The sequence below is a fragment of the Netta rufina genome, assembly GCF_964035555.1.
Source record: "Netta rufina genome assembly, chromosome: 18".
Lineage (NCBI taxonomy): Eukaryota > Metazoa > Chordata > Aves > Anseriformes > Anatidae > Netta > Netta rufina.
Genome location: NC_140142.1, coordinates 13,330,449 through 13,355,923, shown reverse-complemented (window position 1 = coordinate 13,355,923; position 25,475 = coordinate 13,330,449). Strand labels below are relative to the sequence as shown.

Below are 25,475 nucleotides of genomic sequence, written 5' to 3'. Positions count from 1 at the left end.
GCATCACTTCTTTGTACACATTATTAGTAGTAGTACTATTATCATCATTGTTATTATTATTGATATTATTATTATTTTCCTGTCTTATTAAACTGTCTTTATCTCAACTCACAGGCTTTACTTTCCTGTTTCTCTCCCCCATCCCAGAGAGAGAGGGGGGAGGGTGAGCAAATGGGTGTGTGGTGTTTAGCTGCCGGCCGGGTTAAACCACGACAGATGGTCCCCCACTGAATCCCCCAGGCATTGCAGTGTCCTTGTGTGCACATGGACATCTATATTTGGCATTCTCCCTATGGTGACTTCATCTTGGGTGAAGTGATCTCTCACTTTGTGGGGCTCCAGTCACTGACCACCCCAGACACATGATACTCAGGGAGAACACCTAGGCTCTTCAGGCAGCTCCCCATTAATTTCCTGGAGGATGTCCTCTGCCCTGACACTTGTGGGACAGTCATGGCTATATACCTCAGTGACTGTTAACCATTTCTGCTGACATCAGACACCAACAGGTTACTCCTAAATCCTACCCTTGGTCCCTCACAGCTCACAAAATGAGCTCTTTCTTTCCCTTATCCATAGAGCAACAGGCTTTTCAGGGAGCAGGTGCTCAGCCCTGGTCTTGGCACCAGCTTTGAAAGAAGAACCGCGTCTTCAAGAAGTGGGAGATACAATTTTATTAGGCAGATCCTATCACAGAGTTTGTTTTGGCCTGCTGTTATACACATATTATAAAGCCTCAGTAGTAAACAGAACGGTTTCATTCCTCAGTAGATAGTCAATGAATAAAGAAACATATTTCTACTAAAATAGTAAATGCAAATGATACTGAGGATAACAATTTCGATAATGATAAACAAAGAGCAGGCCTGCAAGGGAAGTCATTTGTGTAGATACAGGGAAAATTTATCACCAATCAGAAATATCCATGAAAACACTTTCCAAACAGCACTCTTAAGCTCCTTGTTTCTCATGCTGTAGATGAGGGGGTTCAATGCTGGTGGCACAACAGAGTACAGAACTGCCACCACCAGGTCCAGAGACGGTGAGATGGAGGGGGACTTCAGGTAGGCAAATATGGTCATGCTGAGAAACAGGGAGACCACTGCCAGGTGAGGGAGACACGTGGAAAAGGCTTTGTACTGTCCCTGCTCAGAGGGCATCCTCAGTACAGCCCTGAAAATCTGCACATAAGACAGCACAATGAAAACAAAACACCCAGACGCTAAACAGAATCCAACCATAATAATCCAAACTTTCCTGAGGTAGGAGTTTGAGCAGGAGAGCTTGATGATCTCGGGGATTTCACAGAAGAACTGGTCCACAGCATTGCCTTGGCAAAGTGTCAGAGAAAACACATTAGCAGTGTGCAGCGCAGCATGGAGAAATCCACTGCCCCAGGCAGCTGCTGCCATCTGGGCACAAGCTCTGCTGCCCAGAAGGGTCCCATAGTGCAGGGGCTTGCAGATGGCAACATAGCGGTCATAGGACATGACAGTGAGAAGATAATACTCTGCTGAAAAGAAAAAGAAGAAGAAAAAGACCTGTGCAGCACATCCTGAGTAGGAAATGGCCCTGGAGTCCCAGAGGGAATTGGCCATGGCTTTGGGGACAGTGGTGGAGATGCAGCCCAGGTCGAGGAGAGCGAGGTTGAGGAGGAAGAAGTACATGGGGGTGTGGAGGCGGTGGTCGCAGGCTATGGCGCTGAGGATGAGGCCGTTGCCCAGGAGGGCAGCCAGGTAGATGCCCAGGAAGAGCGTGAAGTGCAGGAGCTGCAGCTCCTGAGTGTCTGCGAATGGCAGGAGGAGGAAGTCGGTGATGGAGCTGCTGTTGGACATTTGACTCTTCTGGGCCTGGGGACCAGTCTGAGGAGGAAAATAAAGCAAAATGTTAGGCTAGACCACGTGAGCAAAATGTACTCTAATTCTTGTTACACCTCAAAACTGCTGCTACCCTTTCAGGAAAATCTATATCGCAGATGCCTTGCTAGTTCTAGTTGGTGCTGCCAGAGGGTGCTGCTGGGAGCAGGGGACTCTGGAAGTCCTTGGCATTACTGCTGCACTCCAGGTGAAATCTTGTGGGTCCTGTGAGGCAATGACTCTGTCCTTGAGATCAGAGTGAGCGAAGTAATCTGGGTATGGAGAGCTGTATGAGGAGGAAAAAACAGGAAAACATTAGGACAGAACACTGTGATCAAACCCACTCCATTTCTTGTACAAACCTCCCAGACTGCCTCTCCCCTTTCAGGAACACCTTTGCAGGTCCCTTTCATGAGCTGTGGTTGGTGCTGGTTGATGGCGCCACTGGGATGAGAAGGGCTCTCGAGGAGGCAGTCCTGCCCTCCACAGTTAGGTAAATGAGAACTTGGGCTGTTCTTGGATTAAATACAGTTGAGATATCAAACTATTTTCAGCATGCTTGCTGCAAATTCACAATAACTCTTGCATAAGAAACAATGTGGCCAGCAGGGCTAGGGAGGTGATCGTCCCCCTGTACTCGGCTCTGGTGAGGCCGCACCTCAAGTACTGTGTTCAGTTTTGGGCCCCTCGCTACAAGAAGGACATCGAGGTGCTTGAGCGGGTGCAGAGAAGGGCGACAAAGCTGGTGATGGGCCTGGAGAACAAGTCCTACAAGGAGCGGCTGAGGGAGCTGGGCTTGTTCAGCCTGGAGAAAAGGAGGCTCAGGGGCGACCTTATTGCTCTTTACAGATACCTCAAAGGAGGCTGTAGCGAGGTGGGGGTTGGTCTATTCTCCCACGTGCCTGGTGACAGGACGAGGGGGAATGGGCTTAAGTTGAGCCAGGGGAGTTTTAGGTTGGATGTTAGGAAGAACTTCTTTACCGAAAGGGTTGTTAGACATTGGAACAGGCTGCCCAGGGAAGTGGTGGAGTCACCATCCCTGGAAGTCTTTAAAAGACGTTTAGATGTAGAGCTTAGGGATATGGTTTAGTGGGGACTGTTAGCGTTAGGTCAGAGGTTGGACTCGATGATCTTGAGGTCTCTTCCAACCTAGAAATTCTGTGATTCTGTGATTCTGTGAACTCTCTGTTCTTGTGAAAACCCACCATCCAGACTCCAGTGTGTTTTTTAAAGTTTCTGCAACTCATCTAAGGGGTCCTTTTAGGTATATATCATTGGTGTTTGTCCTGCCCACCCATGGAAATCTTGGAAGTCCCAAAAGGCAAAGGTCACACTCAGGTGTTCTCCTGAATAGAGCCTTAATGCTGCTGAGAGCACAGGAATCCACTTTCAAAGAGCAGACCTCTTAACCCCTCACCCATATCATCATATCGGAGGAGGATCTTAGCTCTCTGCCTTTCACCACGGACACAGAGGGGTCATAGCAGCTGCCCATATACAACCATTCAGCAACATTTCTACAGCCTTAGGACTGACGTGTCTTCTCCATGGGGCTGCTAAATAACACAGGGTTGCTAGGGCAGAGCTGTGCCTTCTGCAAGGATATATGCAGCCCAGCAGAAGCCCCATGTAAAGAGTCAAATTTCCTTAGATGTGGTGTCCTGAAGGGAGAGTCAGCTCCTTCCCCACACACAGCATTTTCCCGAGACTCAACAGTTAGGAGGGCACATGGATGCCTTTTATTCATAGCATATCTGAGAGATAGGAACATCATCACCAGTTTTTGAGCCGCACACAAATTCTCATACCCAGATGACTAGTTAGTCAAAAGAATCTCATGATATTATTATTAGATGAGAAAAGAAACTAAGGAGTTTGTATGAAGAAGGTGTTGACAGGGCAAGTGCCCAAATCCTCCCTCCCATCTTGCTGCTGGGAGCAGCTCCCTCTCACTCCCTGCCCATGGCTCTACTGCCTGCAGCTGTCCCTGCCTGCAGCTGGGTCTCTGTCCCCACGCCTCCTGCCTGCAGCTCACAGCCCCCATCCCACCCGCTGGGTGCTCAGCTCTGCCCTGCAGACACGTCCTGGCAGCAGGGCTCTGCCCAGGGGCAGCTCACTGTGGACACGTCCTAGAGACCAGGTCACGCAGACACTGCTGACACTGCCCATGTAGTGGTGGAGCATTCTATGGGCTGAGAGGCAGGAAAGGGTGTTTCTGGGGATTCTTCTAAACCTCCTTCTGATGGCGTATGAGTCTTAGGCTCTTCCTGGAAATAACAGCTTCTATTTCTATTCCCAGTGAGCCAAAAGAAGAGAAAACTGAAAGCAGAGGCTAAGGAAAGATGAGAGTGAAGTTCCCTTTGAAATTCTCTTGGTGTGCTGTAGAGCTGTGAGCAGGCTGCCCCAGGCAGCAGCCTCCCACCAGCAGCAGGACCCTGCCCTGCCAGGGGGGCTCCTTCCACCCGCAGCTTCTCCCCGCAGCGCCCTGGGCAGCTCCCCGGGCAGGCTGAGTGCTGAGCCTGGCAGGCGGCAGAGACCCTATCCCGCCACACAGCCCCTGGGGCACAGCAGGGACCCTGCTCTGCACCACAGCCCTGGACACCCCTACCTACACCCCCAGCTTCTCCTGCCTCCAGGAACTGCGGCTGCATTGCCCTCCAGCCAGAGACTTACCGGCTGCAGGGCTGGGAAGTCTTCTCCGGCAGCGAGCTCTGGGCATGCTGCCACTTCTGCCTGCCTTTAAGCACTGTGTCTCTGCAGGCAGTGCCCCCAGGCCTGCTGCGCTGTGCAGAGGAGCTGCTCCTGGGCAGAGCTGTCTCTCTGCAGCGCTGCCCGCTTGCCAGGAGCTCCCGTTGGGCCCAGGAGCCCGGCCCAGCTCAGCAGCAGAGGCCCAGCCCAAGGCCTCCCTTGCTCTGCCCCCCACCAGGCTCCCTGCACATGGCCCTGGGGCTACAGGGGAACCTGCTGGGAAGCACCATGGGCTTCCTTCCCTCACCTGGGCAGACACACTTCTTTACAGCAGTAGTTTTTTCCTGTTGGAAATATGTATTCAGAATGAGAATCACCTCTCCTTATCCGTCATTATGCAGGACACCAATTTATGGACAGGGATGGAATCTCCTCTATCCCTGCAGAGGGAAGCCATTCAGATGAGTCAATTGAAGCATCTCATCCTGCATTTCTAGTTTTGGGGTAGTTGGGTGCTCATATTCCCCCTGGCATTCCGCACTCCCACAAGGGCTGGATTCCTCTGGCCTCCATTGAGGTGTCCTCAAAATAGGCACCTGAATGTGAGATATCTCACTAATGCTGATAACTGAGCCATACAGCTAATTAGTGGAAATAGAGGACAGGAAAGAGCAGCTCAGATCATCCTGTTGAAATCTGCCATCCACAGCAGCAGGTGTCTGTTCTGAAGGAAAGCCTCTTCATGCCCAGGCTCTTGGGCACAAGGTCTGGGACAAGCCTGAGTTTGGCCCTTGTGCCACAGCTGAGGTGCTGCAGCCCAGATGTGCCCCAATGCCCTTAGCCTGGGGCACAGGCAGGAGGAGCTGGATCCCCGCCTGCTGTCACAGGGCTGGGACATTGATGGAAGAGCTGCTGAGGTGTGGGGGGGACAGGTCCCTCAGCTTGGGGTGCTGTGCTGGATGGGGGCAGATTCTTCAGAATAGGCAGGCGGGGATGATCAACAGGGAGTACATTTGCCTTTCCGTCGTGTACCACCTCTGCCTCCTGCATGGCAGACCGGGGGATGGCGCTGAGGCCTTTTCAAATCTCAGAGCCCTGTGTGATATCTGGGAAGGAAGGCCCTGGCATGCACTTGAATTCCTCCATGTATGACCTACTACTTCTCCAAGTGAGCGACATACAGTGAGGAGGAATTCAGGTATACTGAGGGGCTGCTGCATCCCAGGTGCCTTCGCTCCCATCATTTGAAAAAAGCCCAGCCCCAGAAGAAGCCTCAAACCCCACCTTCCTGGAAGGACTCCCAACAACAGAGGCGTGTTGGTGCAAGAACACAGCAGTGACTTCTCCAGCTCTCCACTTCCTTTATTCCATGGGCTTGCTCACCATTTGGAGATGTCCCTTCCGGATTCGTAAGAAACTGCTGGAAAAGAACTGGGCAGAAGGGAGGTGACAGTTTCTCAGGACAAGAAGGGAAAGCTCTCATCACTCTCCTGACCTGTGCCATGTCCTTGCTGCTGACCTCACAGGCCTTCAAATGACACAGGCTGATGTCACAGGGGTGCACTGCATTACCAGGATATAAGCACTGGAGCAGCAGCAGTGCCGGCACTTCCCTGCAAGGCCTGGTCCTTGCTGGGCACTGCTTGGGTGCTCCCCACTGCTGCCCTTCTGTGGCCAGGAGTGGGGTCAGCAGGCAGCAAGCTTGCACTGGGTGACCCTCGCTGATGGGCGGAGGAGCAGGGGCACCTTGCAGAGGAGCTGTGGTTGAGGAGCCAGGGCAGGCATCCTTTGTCCTGAGCTGAGGGCCAGCAGCAAGCGAGATGGAGGGCTGCTGGAGGGTGACCATCGCCTCTGACATGACTTCCCTGTTCCCAGTGCTCCTGCAGCTCTCCTCCAAAGGTCAGCATGTCAGGAGCCCCTTCACAAGGGGTGGCCCAGTGGCTGTCAGCTGTCCAAAGCTGCAGGTCCTGGGCTGGGGGTGGTGGTGGTGCTGGACAGAGCTGTTGACTGCTGTGAGAGCCCTGTCTGAGGGTCCCGCTAGGCTCAGGGGACAATGTGGCAGCCAGGACTCCTGGGTCCTGATGCTAAGGCTGTCCTGCACCTCCCACAGGCCTCTCAGGACTGTTCCAGAAATACCTGAGTTGGAAATCAAGACTTCCTCTTCTACTGCTCTCCTTCAGGGGAACCTCTCTTCTTTCTCTGCTGTGCAGCCAGGCTGACAGAGCATGTCCTCCAGGGCAAGTCCCTGGTGCTGAACCTTTCCCATATCTGTACTGCAGTGGTTTTACCCTACTATGCAGGTGAACTCCATGGCAAGTGCTCTTAAACTTCTCCACCTACAAGGAAAAGGGGGTGAAAATATGATGAAAAGAGCTCAAGGGTTTAGGTAGGACAGGAGGTCACCCACCAAATACCATCATGGGCACCAATTATCATTACAGGCAAGACAGACTTAGCATAGGCAGATTAATATAATTTATTGCCTATCACCGGTGGACTACAACCGCCAGGAACTACAAGCAAATTAAAAACACCATTCCCCCTATCCACACTCTTATATCTCCTTCTCCTGTGTGGTGCAGTGCAATGGCGATTGCAGTTAGTCTATGACACTTTTTTTCCACTGCTCCTTGACAGTCAACCTCTGCCTCTGCATCCCTCTCATGGGATGCCCTCCTTCCTGAATGGATCCGGCGTGGGGCCCAAAGGATTGAGATAATGACAGATATGACTGGGTTGTGTTAAAAACAAACAAACAAACAAACAAAAAACAACAACAACAACAACTGTTACAAGCATTATATCACCTTCATAGTTGCTGACCACAGTGTGTATTTTATTTAATTATTTATTTTTAACCTCAGTGTAGTAGTTGTGTTTGGCCTCAAAACTGTGTTGGATAGCACATTACATACTGTGTGTGTTCCCTGTTGTGCTGTTTATCCTTTGTGGGGGCTGGTTTATGGTTATTAGTTTACTGTCTAACACTGCCTTATGTTATGATAAAAGAACTGGTCGTGAGACTAATCTGGTAGTTGTACTCAGCATTGCTGTCACCTTCATGCTCGAGGAACCTTCTCTCAGAAACTATTCATAATTAACAGTCTCTATCTTTTCTCTTTGGGGAGCCAATGAATTGGAGGGATGAGGGGGGAAACTTCCCTGCTTCTTCCCTTTCCCTTTCTCTTTACCTGCCCCTTTCTCCTCCAGGCTAGCTACAACAGCTCTTTGAAACTTTAAATACCCTTTGGATGTTCAAACCAGTCTGTTCCTATTGGTATGTCTCCTGAATGCGTTTCAGGTTTTGTTTACGGTTAGGGAAAACTATTTCAGAATGCCACACAAAGACGTGCTCTGAGGCAGGATAGCTGTGAGTGGCAGGGAGTGTGAGAGGATATGGGCAGGCACCTAGAACTGTGCGCACCTCCAATGCTTTGTTATTTCACCCATGAACAAGTGCAGAAACCTAAAAAATTGGCAGAATGCTTGCAAAAGGAGTGTCATCACCCTGGCAATTCCAAAGAGACAGAAATCACTGCAATGTGCTGGGGCTTGTCCCTATGCTTACTGAGTTGCAATCTATACAACTCCAATCCCTGCAAATGGAGCAGAGAACCAGACTGTGCCTGTATCAGTCATAGAGAAGGAACAAGAGAGATAAAGTCAGCTTGTTTCGCAAGGAAACAAGGCAACTTCCTGTGTGGCGCCAGGAGTTGGACTCAATGATCCTTGTGCGTACGGGTGATCCTTGTGAGTACGGGTGAACTTCAGAATTTTCTCTCTTGTGATGAATATACATCCTGAAAGTTACATTTCTTCATAATAGCTATTGCACTTTGTGTGTGATGTTTTATGGAAAGAACTGAACCATTCGAAGTTATGAGTAATTACTCTATTACTTAAGTATTAAAAAAATTACTGGGTATTCAGGAAGAGCTTTGCATTCTGAACATAAGCAACCGAGACATGCAAGACACCAGAGCCCTTTGGAGGATTCAGATGGAGCCAGGTGGAGATACCAGGTTACCTCCACTGCCAGTAGTGGTCTTTGTCCCTGCAACTGCAGCCCAGGCCAGCACAGGAAACTCCTTCAGAAAGAACACCCCCGTCCACTGGGTTCTTGGGATTAACCTAAAGTGGAAATGGCCATTGGGAACACAAGATACTCTCTTTTGTTCCTAGTAGACAGCTGAACATCCATTTACCATTCTGGGTCATCTGTGGCAAATTCAGGCTGCAAGACTCAAGAACAGGACACTTCAAATGGCTGAGACAGAACCCATCAGCTTACCCCACTTCGGGTAATCATCCCCTTCAAATTACGGGTATGAAAGAAAAAAATGTGAAATGACCTATCAGGTCAATGCACAGAGTAAGTCATAAGTATTGTGCTGTAGTGGCAGAAGACTAATCAACTAATCAGACTAATCATACTAATCAAGGAGACCTAATCCATTTCAACTGTGAGATAGAGAAAACACACTAAAAATAGTGAAGGGCATTTGGTTGTGGCCTAACATGAAGAAGGATGTAGACCACTGGTGAAGGAACTGACTTCTTGTGCCATCACCAATGTGAATTTACAAACACTACAACACCTAAAGGCAGTATGTCCTATGGCTCTGTTAGGAATGTTTTAACAATTCGTGTCCATAAAGAACAGTCCTGTCTGCCTCTGGGCCCTGCACTGGCAATTTAATTCTTAAACCACAGATGCAGTGTGTCCCAGTCTCCCCCTCATTCTAGTCAATTTATCAAGTCTTCAGAAAATACTCCTTAAATTTATGAACCTGTTTGCTTTTGTTATTCCGGACTTCTATTTCTAACAGTTACAGCCTTTTTTCTGTCTTCTTCGAGATTAACTTAACACTGCTATAGGTGTGACTGTCCCTGTGAATGGCTGGTGAGGAATGTTTTAATTACTCGTGAAGTGTCAATAAGAAAGCTATTTGTGTTTGTATGAAGTCTTTGATGCCTGGGGGTTTCAGAACAACTGATAACAACTAGTGACTGTTATGGGATACTATGCAGGCCTCTGATATCTGGCCAGGTGGCCAAGAGATTAAGGAGAAGAAAAAAGAAGCTGAAGGACGGCTGGGAGACAAGACCTGCAGGGAATGTTCTATAAACTTGATAGGATGCCAAAGGAGTACAAAGGGGAAGGACTTGGAGAGGAAGACTACGAGCCTTCAGCATGAAAGACCCCTAGAGACCCCCAGAGGAGACTGATGCGCATGCTCCAGTATGAGGGACTGGACCCCGGAAGCTAATTATAATAACCTGTTTTTTTTAGATGTAGTAATGTAGTGGGTTTACGTGGCAAGGTTTTGGTAGCAGGGAGCCATAGGGGTGGTTTCTGTGAGAAAGATCTAGAAGCTGCCCCATGTTTGGGAAGGGCCCCATTGTTTTCCAGATCCGAGCCAATAAGCAATGTTGTTTTGCGCCTCTGTGAGAGCATATTTAAGACAGGGAAAAAACGCTGCGCCACACAGCAGCCGGGAGAGTCAAGGGAGTGAGAGAACAGCCTTGCAGGTGCCAAGGTCAGTGTAGAGGGAGGGGGAGAGGTGCTCCAGGCGCCGGAGCAGAAGTCCCCTGCGGCCTGTGGTGAGGACCATGGTGAAGCAGGATGTCCCCCTGCAGCCCATGGAGTACCACGGTGGAGCAGGGTTCCACGCTGCAGCCCGTGGAGGAGACCACGGTGGAGCAGGTGGCCCTGCACCAACGGAGGCTGCCACCTGTGGAAGACCCCTGCCGGAGCAGATTCCGGGCCGGACCTGTAGCCCGTGGAGAGGAGCCCACGCAGGAGCAGGTGACCTGGCAGGAGCTGCTGCCCGTAGGGGAGCCAGGTTGGAGCAGTTTTCTCCTGAGGGATGGACCCTGTGGTACGGACCCATATCTGGAGCAGTTCTGGAAGAGCTGCTGCCTGTGGGAAGCCCACGCCGGATCAGTTCATCAAGGACTGCATCCCGTGGGTGGGACCCCACAGCACAGGGGACGAGAGTGACCGAGAAGGAGCGGCAGAGAAGAAGTGCTGTAGACTGACCATAACCCCCATTCCCCCGTTCCCCTGAGCCGCTCGAGGACAGGAGGTGGAAGAGGGTGGATGGGGGGAAGGTGCTTTTGTTTTTTTTTTCTTTGTTTTCTCACTTCTCTCGCTTGTTAGTTGTAGGCAATAAATCTTACTATCTCCTTATGCCGAGTCTGTTTTGCCCGTTACAATAATTATTGCGTGATTTTCTCGTCCTTATCTCAACCCTTGAGCCCTTTTCACATATTTTCTCCCCATTCCTCTTTGAGGAGGGGGAGTGAGAGAGCGGCTGTGGTGGAGCTCGGCTGCCCACTCGAGCGGAACCACGACAAGTAATGAATATGTATTAGTCTAGTGTTATAAGTTGCCCCCTTAATTAATTTTCAGAGAGCATTGCATTAATAATAGAAAGGAATTTATTGAGTAAGCAACAGCAAGCAAAACAGCGCTGGGCGGCCGGGGAGTCTCGGCTCCGCCAACGGCGCGCACCTCACCCCCGCCAGGGTCCCTTTTTATATCTTGGTAATTCCGGGATTACGCAGCACATCCTGGTATATTCTGCGACTGCGCGCACTGTTGCTAGGGGGTCGTCTCTGTCCCTCTGGTGGTCGTGAAGATGAAGGCCGTAGTCTTCCTCAGCGTTGTGGTTCAACTTCTTTTTTTATTTGGTCACGTTGGCCCAGCGTGAGACAGCAATGCAGGATGTTGATACACTAGTTTAGCAAAATATCAGGAGATGGTTACATGAGCTTTGCAGCAGTGTCTTTGAACAAAAGAGGCAACTGAGATGCAGAAGGAGAGAAGGGGAGGGGGTTCTCTTTTTTGTTACATTAAGCAAAAGAATTTTCATAGTGTCTAGCCAAGTATTATACATCTCCTTACTTCAGCAGGAAGCTTTTGCAACTCCTGCTCCTCAAACGGAACTCCTTGTTTTATAATACAAAAGGCAATGAACAAACATTTATTGTGTATTACATCTAGGAGCATAAAAATCAGCTGCTTGATGTAACTGGTATGCGTCCTGGTGGAGCGGAGACTCCCGGTGCACCCAGCGCTGTTTGCTTACCTCTATTCTTTTATATTCTTTTAATAAATCCTATTTTTTATTTAATCCTAATTTGAATCCTGAGCCATTTCTAACAGCTCTGTCATCACATGGGACAGGGGGAAGGAGCTGCCAGCCAAGGGACACATTTGGGTGTGGATGGTGGGGCCCAGCAGAGACAAGGAGTCAAGGCACTGCGGTGAGGGAGGCCAGGAGAAGCAGCCCAAGGAGTGTTGCCGCTTGTGAGGACATGTTTGTGGGAGCAGCCTGAGTGGGCAGCAGCTGTGCGCAGGCGAGGGGAGGCCAGGAAGCGCATGCCAAGAGCGCTCCTGCCAGCAGAGACAAGGCCAGGGCTGAGGCCAAGGGGAGAGGCAGGCCCAGGGCAGGGGGCTGCAAGGGCCATGCTGAGCTCCCTGCCCCGCGCTGGCCCTCAGCAGATGTGCCAGCTGGCATGCACTGGGAGGTCCTGGATTGCATCAAAGAGCAGCAAGGAGGGCACTGGAGAGGGCCAGGGCGAGGTGGGTGGCAGAACCCCATGCAGGGGCTGGCTGGGGGTCCCCTCTACTGCAGTCAGTGCACAGAGCATGGCAGGAGGAGGGCAGGCAGGGCTTGTGGCCACAGTGCAGAGCCTGGCCCTGGATGCTCCATGAGTGCCTTGCAGGTCCTGGCAGGCTGCGGTGAGGGGACGAATGCCCTCGGCCCCCTTCCTGCTCTGCCCAGGTCAGCAAGGGCCCAGAGCGGCCTCCTCTCCCCCACCCCTGCAGCTCTGGGCTCCTTTCATGCAGTACTGGCTCTGCAGCACCAAACCCCGCTGGGAGCCCTCCCCTGCATGCTGCCACCACTCCCTGGCACTGCTGTTGCCCTCTGCCTGGCACTGCCCAGACCAGACCAGCCCCTGCCCACCTCTCCCCACTTCCCTGCCCTCTCCCCAGCCCAGACCAGCACAGCTGGGCCGGCCCCAGGGCAGTACCCACCGCAGGCTGTTGCAGGGCTCTGGACACAGCCGCCACAGCCCCAGCCCCTCGCAAGGCACCGCAGCTGCTGAGACAAAGGCGGCTCTGGGCCTCTCCAGCAGCCCCCAGGCTGGGGCCAGTCATGGCTCAGGAAATGGAGATCCATGAAGCTGCAGGAGCCCTGCTCTCTTGCCTGGGAGGTCCCCAGCACAGAGAGCCTGTGCCCCATGGGACCAGCCCCACTCCCCAGGCCAGCACAAGAGGCCTGGCCCAGCCACAGTGAGGGGTGCCCTGAGCAGGGACCTGCACAAAGAGCTTTCTATTTCTCCTTTACACCTCACTTCAGGCCCAGAAATGCTGCTCTGCTCTTCCCCGGGACCATCCCTGCTCCCAGAGAGCCTTGCCCAAGTGGTGTGCCCATGATGGACTGGCTGGCCATTGCTAGCAGCAAGGTGCTCACCCTTCCTGTGCTCACCACAGGGCCCTGAGCTGGTGGTGCTGCTCTGCAGATCCAGGGGCTGTGGCGTCCTGGGACCCCCTGGCAGCTTCCCACTGTGCCTGCTACTCCCATTGGGCAGCAGACCCAACTCTGTGGGGATCTGTGCTGCTGAGCCCCTTTCCGTCTGCCCTGATGGCTCAGCAGCACAGGGCATTGCTTGGCAGGACCATCAGTGTTCCCTGAGGGCACAAAGGGGAGGTGAGTGCTGAACTAGATCCACATCATGTTTTTTCATAGAAGCTTTCCAGTACCACACTGAACTCTTGGGTACCTTTGCCTGCTGGCTCTTCCCAGCCATTCTGGGCATTGCAGAGCCCTCCTTAACCCATGGGCTCCTCAGGTTCTCCTTTCTCTTTGGGACACTCTACCTTAGATGGTCACTCATTAGACAAGGAACCACTCACTGCCCACCCAGACTCACACACTGTCCCTAGAGTTCCCCTGACAACTCCTGGCAGTTCCAGATTCCTCTACAGGATGCCATTTTCAATCAGCTTCAGGTCTAGTGGGACAGTTCCTGGCAGGTAAGTCAAAGGCCAGTTACTGTTTGCTAAGCCATGTGCAAGCAGGACGTACTCCCAGTCTAGCCCTCGGTCCTGCAGTGATGACGCTGGGGCTCTGAACCATGGTGAAGCCCAGAAAAGCAAGAGGCCTGTCAATGGAGAAGCTCCTTGGGTGTATTCCTGACATCAGCTTTGGAAGAGGTGTGAAGAGATGTGGTGGAGATGTCACTGCAGAGAAAACTGGACAGTCACCAAGGTGCACAAGATCTCAGGGCTTACCCAAGCAAGCACACAAGAAGCACACTGTGGAAGCCAAAAGAGAGCAGCAGTGAAAAGGCCACATCCTGCTGCTAGCCATGGCCATGGCTCCAGGGAAGCAGCAGCCCCAACCCGAAGGCAGCAGAGAGGCAGAGCCCAGTGGGCAGTGAGGGGCAGCCCCAAAAGGCCACTGGGGCTACTCCTCCATGTGGCAGCTGGGCTCTTGGCCCTGAGCTCCTCCAGCATGCTGGGGCTGCTCCCCCAGCTTCAGAGTAGATGGGAAGAGATGACACCTGAGAATAAATGAAATTCTGCTGGATTATTTATTGTCTTTATCTACACAGGAAGTTTGGTTCTATATGATATGAATGGATTAGACACAAACAAACAAAAAATGCATATCGTTATCAAATATAATCATTAAATCAAAATCAAAACTTTCAGAAAATCATATAAAAGAAACTATTATGGTCCTAATAGGTTTCCAAACGCTCTGAGTCCTGTTAGGATTGTGAATCCATTATTAATAATGAAGAAGCATGTATCCAATTAGTTTTCTCACTGCATCCTTGAGCTCCTGGTCCCTCATGCTGTAGATGAAGGGGTTCACTGCTGGAGGCAACACCGAGTACAAAACTGCCATCATCAGGTCCAGGGATGGTGAGGAAAGGGAGGGGGGCTTCAGGTAGGTAAACATGCCTGTGCTGATAAACAGGGAAATGATGGCCAAGTGAGGGAGGCATGTGGAAAAGGCTTTGTGTTGGCCCTGCTCAGAGGGTATCCTCAGTACAGCCCTGAAGATCTGCACTTAGGAAACAACAATGAAAATGAAACACCCAAATGATAAACAGACACTGACTACGATGAGCCCAACCACCCTGAGAAATGACTCTGAGCAGGAGAGCTTGAGGATCTGGGGAATTTCACAGAAGAACTGGTTCACAGCATTGCCTTGGCAGAGGGGCAGGGAAAATGTATTGGCCATGTGCAGGACAGCATGGAGAAAGCCACTGCCCCAGGCAGCTGCTGCCATCTGGGCACACCCAGAAACTACTCGAGCTCTTTTCATCACATTTTCTCCCCTTTTTCATTTGAGAAGGAGGAGTTAGATACAGGTTGTAAAGGAGTTCAGCTGCTTAGCAGAGTAAAACCACCACAGCAGGAACATGGGAGGGGTTCAACACCAGAGTAAAAGCACCAGAGCAGGGAGATGGGAAGGGTTCAGCACCAGAGCTGTGGCCATCCAAGGATGGCATCTCAGCACCCAGGACATGATCTGATATCTCCCAGGGAAATCTGGCCCTGCATTGTCCCCCTGTACGAGAACATGCAGAACAGTGACCGAAGAAGCCTTAGGGCTCAGGGCAGCCCTAGCATCAGGACCTAGGAGTCCTGGCTCCCCCATTGTCCCCTGAGCCCAGCGGGACCCTCAGGAAGGGCTCTCACAGCAGCCTCCAGCTCTGTCTAGAGACACAGTCCCCATCCCAGCCCAGGACTTGCAGCTTTGGACAGCTGACAGGAGGTAGAGGAGTAGAGGAGGGTGGATATCTTTTTAGTTCACTTTTTGTTTCTCACTGCTCCAGTCTGTTAGTAAGGTTAGTAAATATATTATCATAATCTCCCTACAGAGTCTGCTTATACCATGACTGCAACTGATGAGTCATCTCCCCATCCCTTAACTCAACCCTGCAGCCCTTTCCAACTCTGTTTTCTTCATTTGTACCTTTCAGGAGCAGGGGTGAAAGGGTGGTGTGGTGTTCAGCTGCCCATCAGTGTGAAACCACCACAATGCTCAGACCTATTGCTGACACCAGTGTTGAAAGAAGAGGCAGGATTTCAGGCAGTGCATTGGAGAGATCCTGTTTTACTAAGCAGATGCTAAAGGAGAGTCGAAGTTGACATGTAGGGAGGGAAAAACTGTGCAGAGTAAACAGAGCAGTTTAATACTTCAGGAGATGCTGGATGAATAAAAAGATTATTTCTTAGAAGTAATAAATGGAAATGACACTAAAGATAAAGATAATGTCATGGTTTAACCCGGCCAGCAGCTAAACACCACACAGACGTTCGGTCATCCTCCCCCCTCCCTCTCTGGGATGGGGGAGAGAAATGGAAAGTGAAGCCCGTGAGTTGAGATAAAGACAGTTTAATAAGATAGGAAAATAATAATAACGATAATAATAATAATAATAATAATAATAATAATAATAATAATAATAATAATAATAATAATACAATGATGATAATAGTACTACTAATAATAATGTGTACAAACAAGTGATGCACAATGCAATTGCTCACCACCCGCTGACTGATGCCTAGCCTAACCCCGAGCAGTCCGGATCCCCTCCCCCGGCTAGCTACCCCTATATATTGTTTAGCATGAAGTCAGATGGTATGGAATACCCCTTTGGCTAGTTTGGGTCAGCTGTCCTGGGTCTGTCCCCTCCCAGCTCTTCCTGCACCCCCAGCCTGCCCGTTGGCAGGACAGAGCAAGAAGCTGAGACGTCCTTGGCTTAGTATAAGCACTGCTCTGCAGCAATTAAAACATCGGGGTGTTATCAGCACTCTTCTCATCCTAAACCAAAACATAGCATTCTACCAGCTACTAGGAAGAAAATTAACACTGTTATAACTGAAACCAGGACAGATAAAAATAGCAGTACACTTAATGAAACAAGTACCGAGTACCGGGACTTCAAACCATAACCAGGAAGTCATTTGTGGAGAAAGATGGGAAATATATAACGATTCAGAAACAGCCACAAAATTGTTTTCCTGAAAGCACCCTTGAGCTCCCTGTTTCTCATGCTGTAGATGAGGGGATTGAATGTTGGTGGCACCACCGAGTACAGAACTGCCACCACGAGATTTAGGGTTGGGGAGGAGAGGGAGAGGGGCTTAAGGTAAGGCCCCTTAAAAAAGCCAGTGATGAGAAACAGGGAGACCACAGCCACATGAGGAAGGCACGTGGAGAAGGCTTTGTGCTGCCCCTGCTCAGAGGGCATCCTCAGCACAGCCCTGAAGATCTGCACATAGGAGAAAAGAATGAAAACAAAACACCCAGATGCAAAACAGATACCAATCATAAGCACCCAAAGTTCCCTGAGGTAGGAGTGTGAGCATGTGAGCTTAAGGATCTGGGGAATTTCACAGAAGAATTGGTCCACAGCATTGCCTTGACAGAGGGGCAGGGAAAATGTATTAACAGACTGCAGTAGAGCATAGAGAACCCCACTGCCCCAGGCAGCTGCTGCCATCTGGGCACAAGCTCTGCTGCCCAGGAGGCTCCCATAGTGCAGGGGCTTGCAGATGGCAACGTAGCGGTCATAGGCCATGACGGTGAGAAGATAATACTCTGCTGATATCAAGAAGACAAACAGAAAGACCTGGGCAGCACAACCTGTGTAGGAGATGGCCCTTGTGTGCCAGAGGCAATTGGCCATGGCTTTGGGGAGAGTGGTGGTGATGCAGCCCAATCACAGAGAGGCTGAGGAGGAAGAAGTACATGGGGGTGTGGAGGCGGTGGTCGCAGGCTACGGCGCTGAGGATGAGGCCGTTGCCCAGGAGGGCAGCCAGGTAGATGCCCAGGAAGAGTGCGAAGTGCAAGAGCTGCAGCTCCCGTGTGTCTGTGAATGCCAGCAGGAGGAACTCAGTGATGGAGCTGCTGTTGGTTATTTTCTGACATTGAACACGGCTCTCTGTTGGAGAGAAAAAGGCAGAAAAAGTTAGAACAGACCTTTCTGAGGAAAACCTGCTGTAGGCCTTCAAGCACCTCCCAGCTCAATCCTTGCTATTTGAAGAACCTTTCTGCAACTCTCGTTTGAACTGTGTCTGCTGCTGGCTCAGAGTGCCACTGATAGCAGGGGCTGCTATGGGGAAAACTCAAGTCCAGTCCAATTGTCAGATGAAGGAGCTTTGCTGTGTAGTTGCAAATAATTCATTTGAAAGCAGACCTGAGCTGTAGGGCTTTTATATATAAAAGCCCTTATATATATAAAAGCCTTTATATATAAAAAAGCCCATATATATATATAAAACTTTGCTTTATTTTATCCTAGTAGACCCTATAATGCTTAAGATAGGTTTTGGAAGACTGGAGAATGCTGCTGAGGGAAGAGGGCCACAGCAAGCCAGACAGAGCTTGGGAGCTTCTCTTCTTTTCCATGGCTGCAGGAGCTAAGGGGCAGCTGACAGAGAGCCCGGCATGACCAGACAGGGCAGGGTATTCTGGGCTGACCGGGGGCACCTGGCTTAGGGCACTCCAAGGGGCTCCTGCCAGACTTCCTTACCTCGCAGTGCAATCCAGCAGGGCTCTCACAGCCTACTGCGTTGCCCACTGCCCTCCCAGAAACATGACCCTGCAGGAGACCCTTCCAGGACCTGCAGCTGCATGACGCTGCAGCCAGAGACTTATCTTGTCAAGGGCTGTGCAGATTTCTCCTCCAGTCAGCTCTCAGCATCCTCCAACTCTCAACTGCCTCCAGCCCCTCTCTCCTTCTCTCCTCTCTGCGTGCCACCTGTTATTGGAGCCCCCAGCCCTGCTGCGCTGTGCAGAGGAGCTGCTCCTGGGCAGAGCTGTCTCTCTGCACCAGGGCCCTCTTGCCAGGAACTCCCATTGGGCCCAGGAGCCCAGCCCAGCTTAGCAGCAGAGGCTCAGCCCAAGCACTGTAATCACCCCTCTGGTGGCTTTGGTGATGAGACCTCAAAATGCAGGCACTGAGAGCAAATTGAAGAAATCTCTCAAGAAGTCCAAGTCAGGTGAAGGTTTCTTGGAATGTCCCCCTGAGGGCACTGACATAGCCTCCCTTGGAGCTCATTAGAGTCAAACATTGGAGGCAGTTAGGACAAATAGAGAAAGACAATGTCAAGGCACACTGAGGTGTAGAAAAGCTGGATGTGTTTCACCAGGGACAAGGGCCTGGCCTTCGACCCCTGGTCCCTAGGAAGAGAGATCCTTTCCCTTCACACCTTGCTCGGGGCTCTTCCTGGGGCAGTAGGAGATGGGATGTGCATGGCCAAGTGTAGGAGAATGGTATGACCCCTGCCTGGTTCATGGGTGGGGGCAAGGAGGCAATGAGGCCCTTGTGCATCAACTGTACACTGTCTCCTCATAGACCTCAGTGGCAGAGACAACAGCCATAGCCATGGGCAAAGACCTCAGTCCTGTTGGGACTCTCAGTCTTGCCAAAGCCCTTACCCCTCTGCACACCAGACTGTCCAAGGGACTCCCAGACCTGCACATCTTTCCCTGCTGCCTGTAGACACTTCCTGTAATGTCACACCGGATCTGAGCTGAGTATAACTCAGATTTTCTTGCTGGCCATGCTCCTCATAAAGCAGCTCTGTAGGAAGCTGGTCTGTTTCCTGGTGAGCAGGCACCACTGCTCGTATGGCATCCCTCGTGGGGGATGTTCACAAGTCTATGGAGCTAGATGGGATCCACCTGAGGGTCCTGAGGGAGCTGGCAGAAGTGCTTGTCATGCCACTTTCCATCATTTATCAGCAGTCCTGGCTATCAGGGGAGTTCACAGTCAATTGATGACTAGCAAATGTGATGCCCACCTACAAAATGGCCAGAAGGAGGATCTCTGAGCTACAAGACTGTCAGTCTGACCTCAGTGTCGGGGAAGTTCATGGAGCAGATTATCTTGAGTACCATCACACAATGCTTCCAGGACAACCAGGTGATCACACCCAGTCAGCATGGGTTTATCAAAGGCAGGTCCCGCTTGGCAAATCAAATCTCAGTCATAACAAGGTGATGCTCTCAGCAGATGAGGGAAAGGCTCTGGATGTGGTCTACCTAGACCTCAGTAAGGGCTTTGAGATCTTTTTCCACAGCATTCTGCAGAGACACTGGCTGTTCAGTGTTTGGACAGGTGTACGCTTAGTTTAGTTAAAAACTGGCCCAAAGAGTCCTGGTAAATGCAGATAAATGCAGCTGGGGGCCAGTCACTAGTGGTGTCCCCCAGAGCCCAGTACTGGGGCCAGTTCTCTTCAATATCTTCATCAATGATGTGGATGAGGGGATCGAGTGATGTGGGTGATGATGTGGATGAGGAGATCGATTCTAGTCCTGCATCCAAATCGTTTCTAAAAGTATTGAAGAGGACTGGCCCTAAAATGGAGCCTTGGAGGACCCCACTAAAGACCGTCCGCCAGTCCGATGTGGCCTCATTTACCACAACCCTTTCAGCTTTGTCTTGGGAAGTTGACCCCAATATGTACTGCTGAGCACCGTGTTATATGCCATGGAATGTACATTTGGTAAGGCTGGGTCAGCTGTCATGGCAGGTTCCCCTCCCAGCCTCTTGCCCACACACAGCCCACTCGATGGTGGGGCAGAGTGAGAAGCAGAGAAGGCCTTGATGCTGTGCAAACACTGCTCAGAAACAGTGACTACAGCCGTGGGTGACCAACACTGCTCTGCTCATATATCAAAAGCACAGCACCACAGGGGCTGCTCTGCAGAGAGTAACTCCGTCCCAGCCACAGCCAGTGCAGGGCCACATGCTGGACAAAAAGGCTCCCTCTGAGTTCAGGAAGGAGGCAGGAAGATGTTAATAAGCAGCAGGACAACTGAGGAAGCCCAAAGCCCCTACTGAAGGCTCATTGAGTGCCACCTGAGAGGCAGTGCTGGCCAGTGGGGAGGGCCAGGAAAATGACTTGTGTGAAGGCTGTGAGAAACAAGGAAATTCAGGGATTTAGCAGATCCTTAAAGTCCTGCCTAAGACCCCAAATGGAAACCTGTGTATGTCTGTGGATGGAGAAGGAGGGGGCAAGTCCTCGGACTGGGCAAGGCTGAAGGGCCCTGTGTGAAGCTGAGCTGATGGAGAAGTGTCCATTTGCTCTGCAGCTCTGCAGCCCCAGGGCACAAAGCAGCCCCAGCAAAGGAGTATGGTGAGTGATTCCTTGCTGCCCTGGGGCAATGGCAGTGACCCCATGAGCTGGGTCTGCCTCCCAGCCTGCCCAGCACAGCCCTGCAGAGTGCCCTGTGCCCCGGGCATCACAGCCCCCTCACTCTTCAGAGCAACATCTCTGGTTGTCCTGTCAGAGATTTCAACTTTTTCTTAAAATGCCCCTTCAGGGCAGCTTTCAGTTTTCTCTACAGTGGTGGCAACTCCAAGGTCCCTCCTGTCCTAGCACCTCCCAGGACTGGCATGGAACTGGCTCCTGTGTGTCAGAGCGGCTGGGAATCCAGCAGCAGGGTTTTGGGCTGGAAGGATCACAACCACATTACTTCTACCTGGGCAGGTCCTGGGCCAAAAAGGGGGTATTTTGTAGGTATGGTATTATGAGGTAAGCGATGCCTCAGAAATTCCTAATCCAGTTCTAAGTCAGTGTCTATGAAGCACATTGTGAGTTGACTTCTTTCTGAAGTAGCCAACTGGCCATCCCTTGACTCCTAGCTGGGATCTGTGCCTTTACGCTCACATCTGCCAGTGTCCATAATAGGCCTGCAGAAGGCACCTGCTTTGCACATAGTTTGTGAGATCTGGTTTTCCTAATTACCAGGTAGGGGAAGAGGTCTTTGATACGGGTTTTCATGTCCAAGGTCTCAGCTTTTGCCTAAAGTCATCTTTCAGGACTACTTTCTGTTTTCTACACAGAGGGGGCCGCTGCCTCCAAGATGCAAGAGGGAAACTGAAGCATACAGGATGGCCTGGGATAAGTTACCCTGCATCTATAGGAGCCATTCTGGAACTGAAATTGTAGGCAGTACACACACATTTGTGATGGTGCAGAGCTGCTTGGCACATTGTGGAGGGTGCTCCATATTGGCTTAGGAGCTGCTTCTTTCTCAGGAACAGATTAGCCAACAGAAGTGAGACAGATACTCCTCAGGGTATCTTGAATGTCATGAGAATCCTGCTCCCAAAAAGATGACCGATATGGGGAGGTCAGGAGAAGGCTGGACAGGAGAGATGTGAGATTTATGGGAGGGAAGAGGAGCTTGACCAGCAGAACTTAACGATTTTGAAAAGGTAAGAGGGTTCAGGTAATGTAGATCCTACCATAAAACAGTCTTAAAACAGTCATGTGAAGCCCTTGCCCTATTTTAACCTGTAATCTTTATCCCTAAACCTAAACGCTACTCCACACAGGAATCCACTACTCCTATGCCTGACCCCAAAGCATCCCTTGAAGCCAAAACTCAGCCCATAGCCCCTTATCCTTACTGTCTTGCTCACACTGATCCCTGCCCCTAACACTAGCATTAAAATGCTCTACTTAACCCTAGAGTTCTTGGAAGAAACATCCTAAACAAAACCCTAAAGCAAAGAGCTTTGTAACATAACATAACCACAGAACTGACACCCTAAGCAGAACACCAAACCCTCCCACTAAACCTTTGCTTAATCTCTAACCCAGAAAGGTAAGCCCTATTCCCATACATGAATAGCTAACATCCTAGGCCCCTCTTTCTGTGTATTTACCTCCTCACCTTCAACGTCTCTCCCAACCCTTAGCTTTAGGTGCCTTGCTCCTTGTGACAGGGCATGAACCATGATGTTGCTGTGCAGTCACATGGCATTCAAAGATGAATGTGAGGGGCCATGGATCTGATCAGCTCACAAGGAGGAGATGGGTGGGAATGCTCTGATGAGCTCAGCTCTGCCTCAGGATCTCCTGCCCCAGCAGGAGAAATGTGACTGTGGCAGTGACTGTGAGGTCACTTCTGTCCCTGCAGTTGATAGGGCAACAGCAGGAACATGTCACGGAAAGGGACTGTGAGGTCACTTCTGCCTGAAGTAGCTGACAGTTCACCCTTGACTTCTCCCTGGGATCTGTACTGTTCATCTGACATCTGGCAGTGGCCCTGCTAGGCCAGCAGAAGGCACCTGGTTGGCATGCTGACTATGGGATCCCTTCTGCCTACATACCCAGGAGGACCCAGACAAAAAGAAGGTCCGAATATGGGTTGTCACATCCCTTCTGCTTGAGTCCATGACTGGACAACAGAAGGCACAAGGCTTGGTTGTGTCTACACAAGAAGTTGCAAGCCAGCAGCAGACCCATGGCTTGGAAGATGTTGGTGAAGTGACTTATGTCTGCTTGGTTGACAGGCGGCAAATATGCTGATATTTTGGGATACCTACTTCAGGAGGGGTTTCCACCCTGATGTTGCTTTCTTTGGTAGTAGGGAAGAGCAGGAAAGAAAAAAAAGAATGACAACAACAACAAAAACACAAAGTGCATCTTGGAAGGTTGGAACTGGCCACAAGGAGGAAGAAATGTCCCGCACCATGAACTCATGTCCAAACTAATAGTGGGACATAAAGAAGTTATTGTTACAGCTAATTAATTTTCTGGTAGGGGAAATGAACCTGGTTGTGAAGAAATGTGAGAAGTGTATGCACCCAAGTGAGGGAGGGAAGCCCAGGAATCCCTTCAGGCTGTTTGCCAGCAGGTTCCCCTGCGGCCCCAGGGCCATGTGCAGGGAGCCTGGTGGGGGGCAGAGCAAGGGAGGCCTTGGGCTGGGCCTCTGCTGCTGAGCTGGGCCGGGCTCCTGGGCCCAAGGGGAGCTCCTGGCAAGCGGGCAGCGCTGCAGAGAGACAGCTCTGCCCAGGAGCAGCTCCTCTGCACAGCGCAGCAGGGCTGGGGGCACTGCCTGCAGAGACACAGTGCTTAAAGGCAGGCAGAAGTGGCAGCATGCCCACAGCTCACTGGGGGAGAAGACTTCCCAGCCCTGCAGCCGGTAAGTCTCTGGCTGGAGGGCAATGCAGCCACAGTTCCTGAAGGCAGGAGAAGCCGGGGGTGTAGGTAGGGGTGGCCAGTGCTGTGGTGCAGAGCAGGGTCCCTGCTGTGCCCCAGGGTCTGTGTGCCGGGGTAGAGCCTCTGCCGCCTGCCAGGCTCAGCACTCAGCCTGCCCGGGGAGCTGCCCAGGGCGCTGCGGGGAGAAGCTGCGTGTGGAAGGAGCCCCCCTGGCAGGGCAGGGTCCTGCTGCTGTAGGAGGCTGCTGCCTGGGGCAGCCTGCTCATGGATCCACAGCACAACCAGGGTGTATCCAAGGGGACTTTGCAAGAGGAAAGTTAAGGTAGGAATTAGCTGCTTCAGGTTCAGCATTTCTGCTGAGTTTCTGCATTCTTTTGTTTGTTTGTTTGTTTGTCTTAGTGGGAATAGAAATCAATGCTGTTATTTCAAAGAGAAGTCTAACAGTACTAAGACTCCACAAGGCGCACTACAAGGACTACAAGAAATCCCTTTCCTGTGCCTCAGCCCATAGAAAACTCCACCACCACCCGTGCAGTGTCAGCAGTGTCTGTGTGCCCTGGGCTCTAGGATGTGCCCCCAGCGAACTGCCCCTGGGCAGAGCCCTGCTGCCAGGAGGTGTCTGCAGGGCAGAGCTGAGCACCCAGCAGGTGGGATGGGGGCTGTGAGCTGCAGGCAGGAGGCGTGGGGACAGAGACCCAGCTGCAGGCAGGGACAGCTGCAGGCAGCAGAGACATGGGCAGGGAGTGAGAGGTAGCTGCTCCCAGGAACTTCGTGGTAGGGGAGATTTTGGCACCTTCCTTACATCCACATTATGCAGATGACTTACCCAGAGCAACTGCGTGGTCTCTGCTCAAATCCAGCAGAGCCTCTGCCCCCAAATCATTGGGTCTCTGACTGTGTTGTCCCTTAGCAGCAGGACCCTCAGAGGAAGAGAACCCCCAGGTGCCCATCTCTCACTCCCATTCTTGCCTCCAAAAGCTGGAACACTGGGGCATTTCTCTGTGTTTCCCCTCCCATCCATCCTGCCCTTAGTATTCCCCCCATACTCTCTTGGCAGTGGGAATAAAGCCAAAATCTCAAACACCAGAATACTGAGTCCTGCTGTGGAGGTGCATCCCTGGGAGCAAAGTGACCATCTGTTCTAGCCAAAATGGCTCTGGACACTGCGGTGCGTAGGGCTGGGAAATGAGCTGGCTTTGTTCAGGTCACTCTGTTTTAAGGACAGCCAATGGTGTCCCTGGGTTATTCTCTGAGAAACATCTCAAATAACTTTCTTAAGACAGGATCTTCTGTGAAGCTATTTTATTCTGAATTGCAATGGCGGGCATTCTGTCAATTAGGAGCATATTTTAGTAAACAAATCCTAACCTTTTATTCCCTATTACTTGATACCTGATCATCTCCCCTGTTTCCTCATTGGCTGAGTACTACAGGTCCACAAGCTACTTGACGCTCCTCTATACCATATATGTACAATTTTTCTTTTTTTTCAACCCTTTAATTTCTCCTTTCTTATGTTTTGAGAGCTTGTGATCTTTATTTTACTGTTCTCTCACTGCTCATCATGTTTTTTCTCAAGCTTCTACCGTATTTTGGAACAGTGAGGCCTTCTACTGTCCACTTCTCTACTTAGCATTCCTCCTTATTATGACTACACAACTACCTTGGAATACAGAAAAGTAATTCTCTATTGCAAAAACACAACTTTGTTTCTCACAATTTTGCTGCAGGATGATAAACAGACCCCTCTGTCTTACAGGTGTATTGCATGTGAACTAAACTATGGATTTCAGAACATCTTAAGACCTTTCATAGGTACCAAGTTCATGCCCTTTGGTCTTTGGATAGACCCTGAGTCCAAGAGGCATCAGATGACCAACAGCAGCTCCATCACCGAGTTCCTCCTCCTGCCATTCGCAGACACA

The 25,475-nt window shown here is 51.0% G+C and overlaps 2 protein-coding genes and 1 pseudogene across 3 annotated transcripts in view; 1 reads left to right on the top strand and 2 right to left on the bottom strand.

Annotated features, from left to right (window-relative positions):
• LOC311216533 (olfactory receptor 14C36-like) overlaps window positions 1–25,475 on the top strand; it is a gene marked incomplete at both ends in the record, with an annotated part of 49,785 nt that overhangs the window by 10,278 nt on the left and 14,032 nt on the right. The window lies entirely within an intron of this gene.
• On the bottom strand, window positions 879–1,835 carry LOC311216665 (olfactory receptor 14C36-like; the record flags this gene model as incomplete). Its single annotated transcript, XM_084298191.1, has 1 exon — window positions 879–1,835. One exon carries the CDS (start codon window positions 1,833–1,835, stop codon window positions 879–881), a length of 957 nt encoding a protein of 318 aa, XP_084154317.1.
• On the bottom strand, window positions 14,027–24,950 carry LOC311216664 (olfactory receptor 14A16-like; annotated as a pseudogene). The gene is made up of 5 exons: window positions 24,943–24,950; window positions 23,503–23,570; window positions 17,069–17,531; window positions 14,393–14,853; window positions 14,027–14,095 (listed from the first exon to the last, which is right to left on the bottom strand). The product of its transcript is annotated as an olfactory receptor 14A16-like (transcript).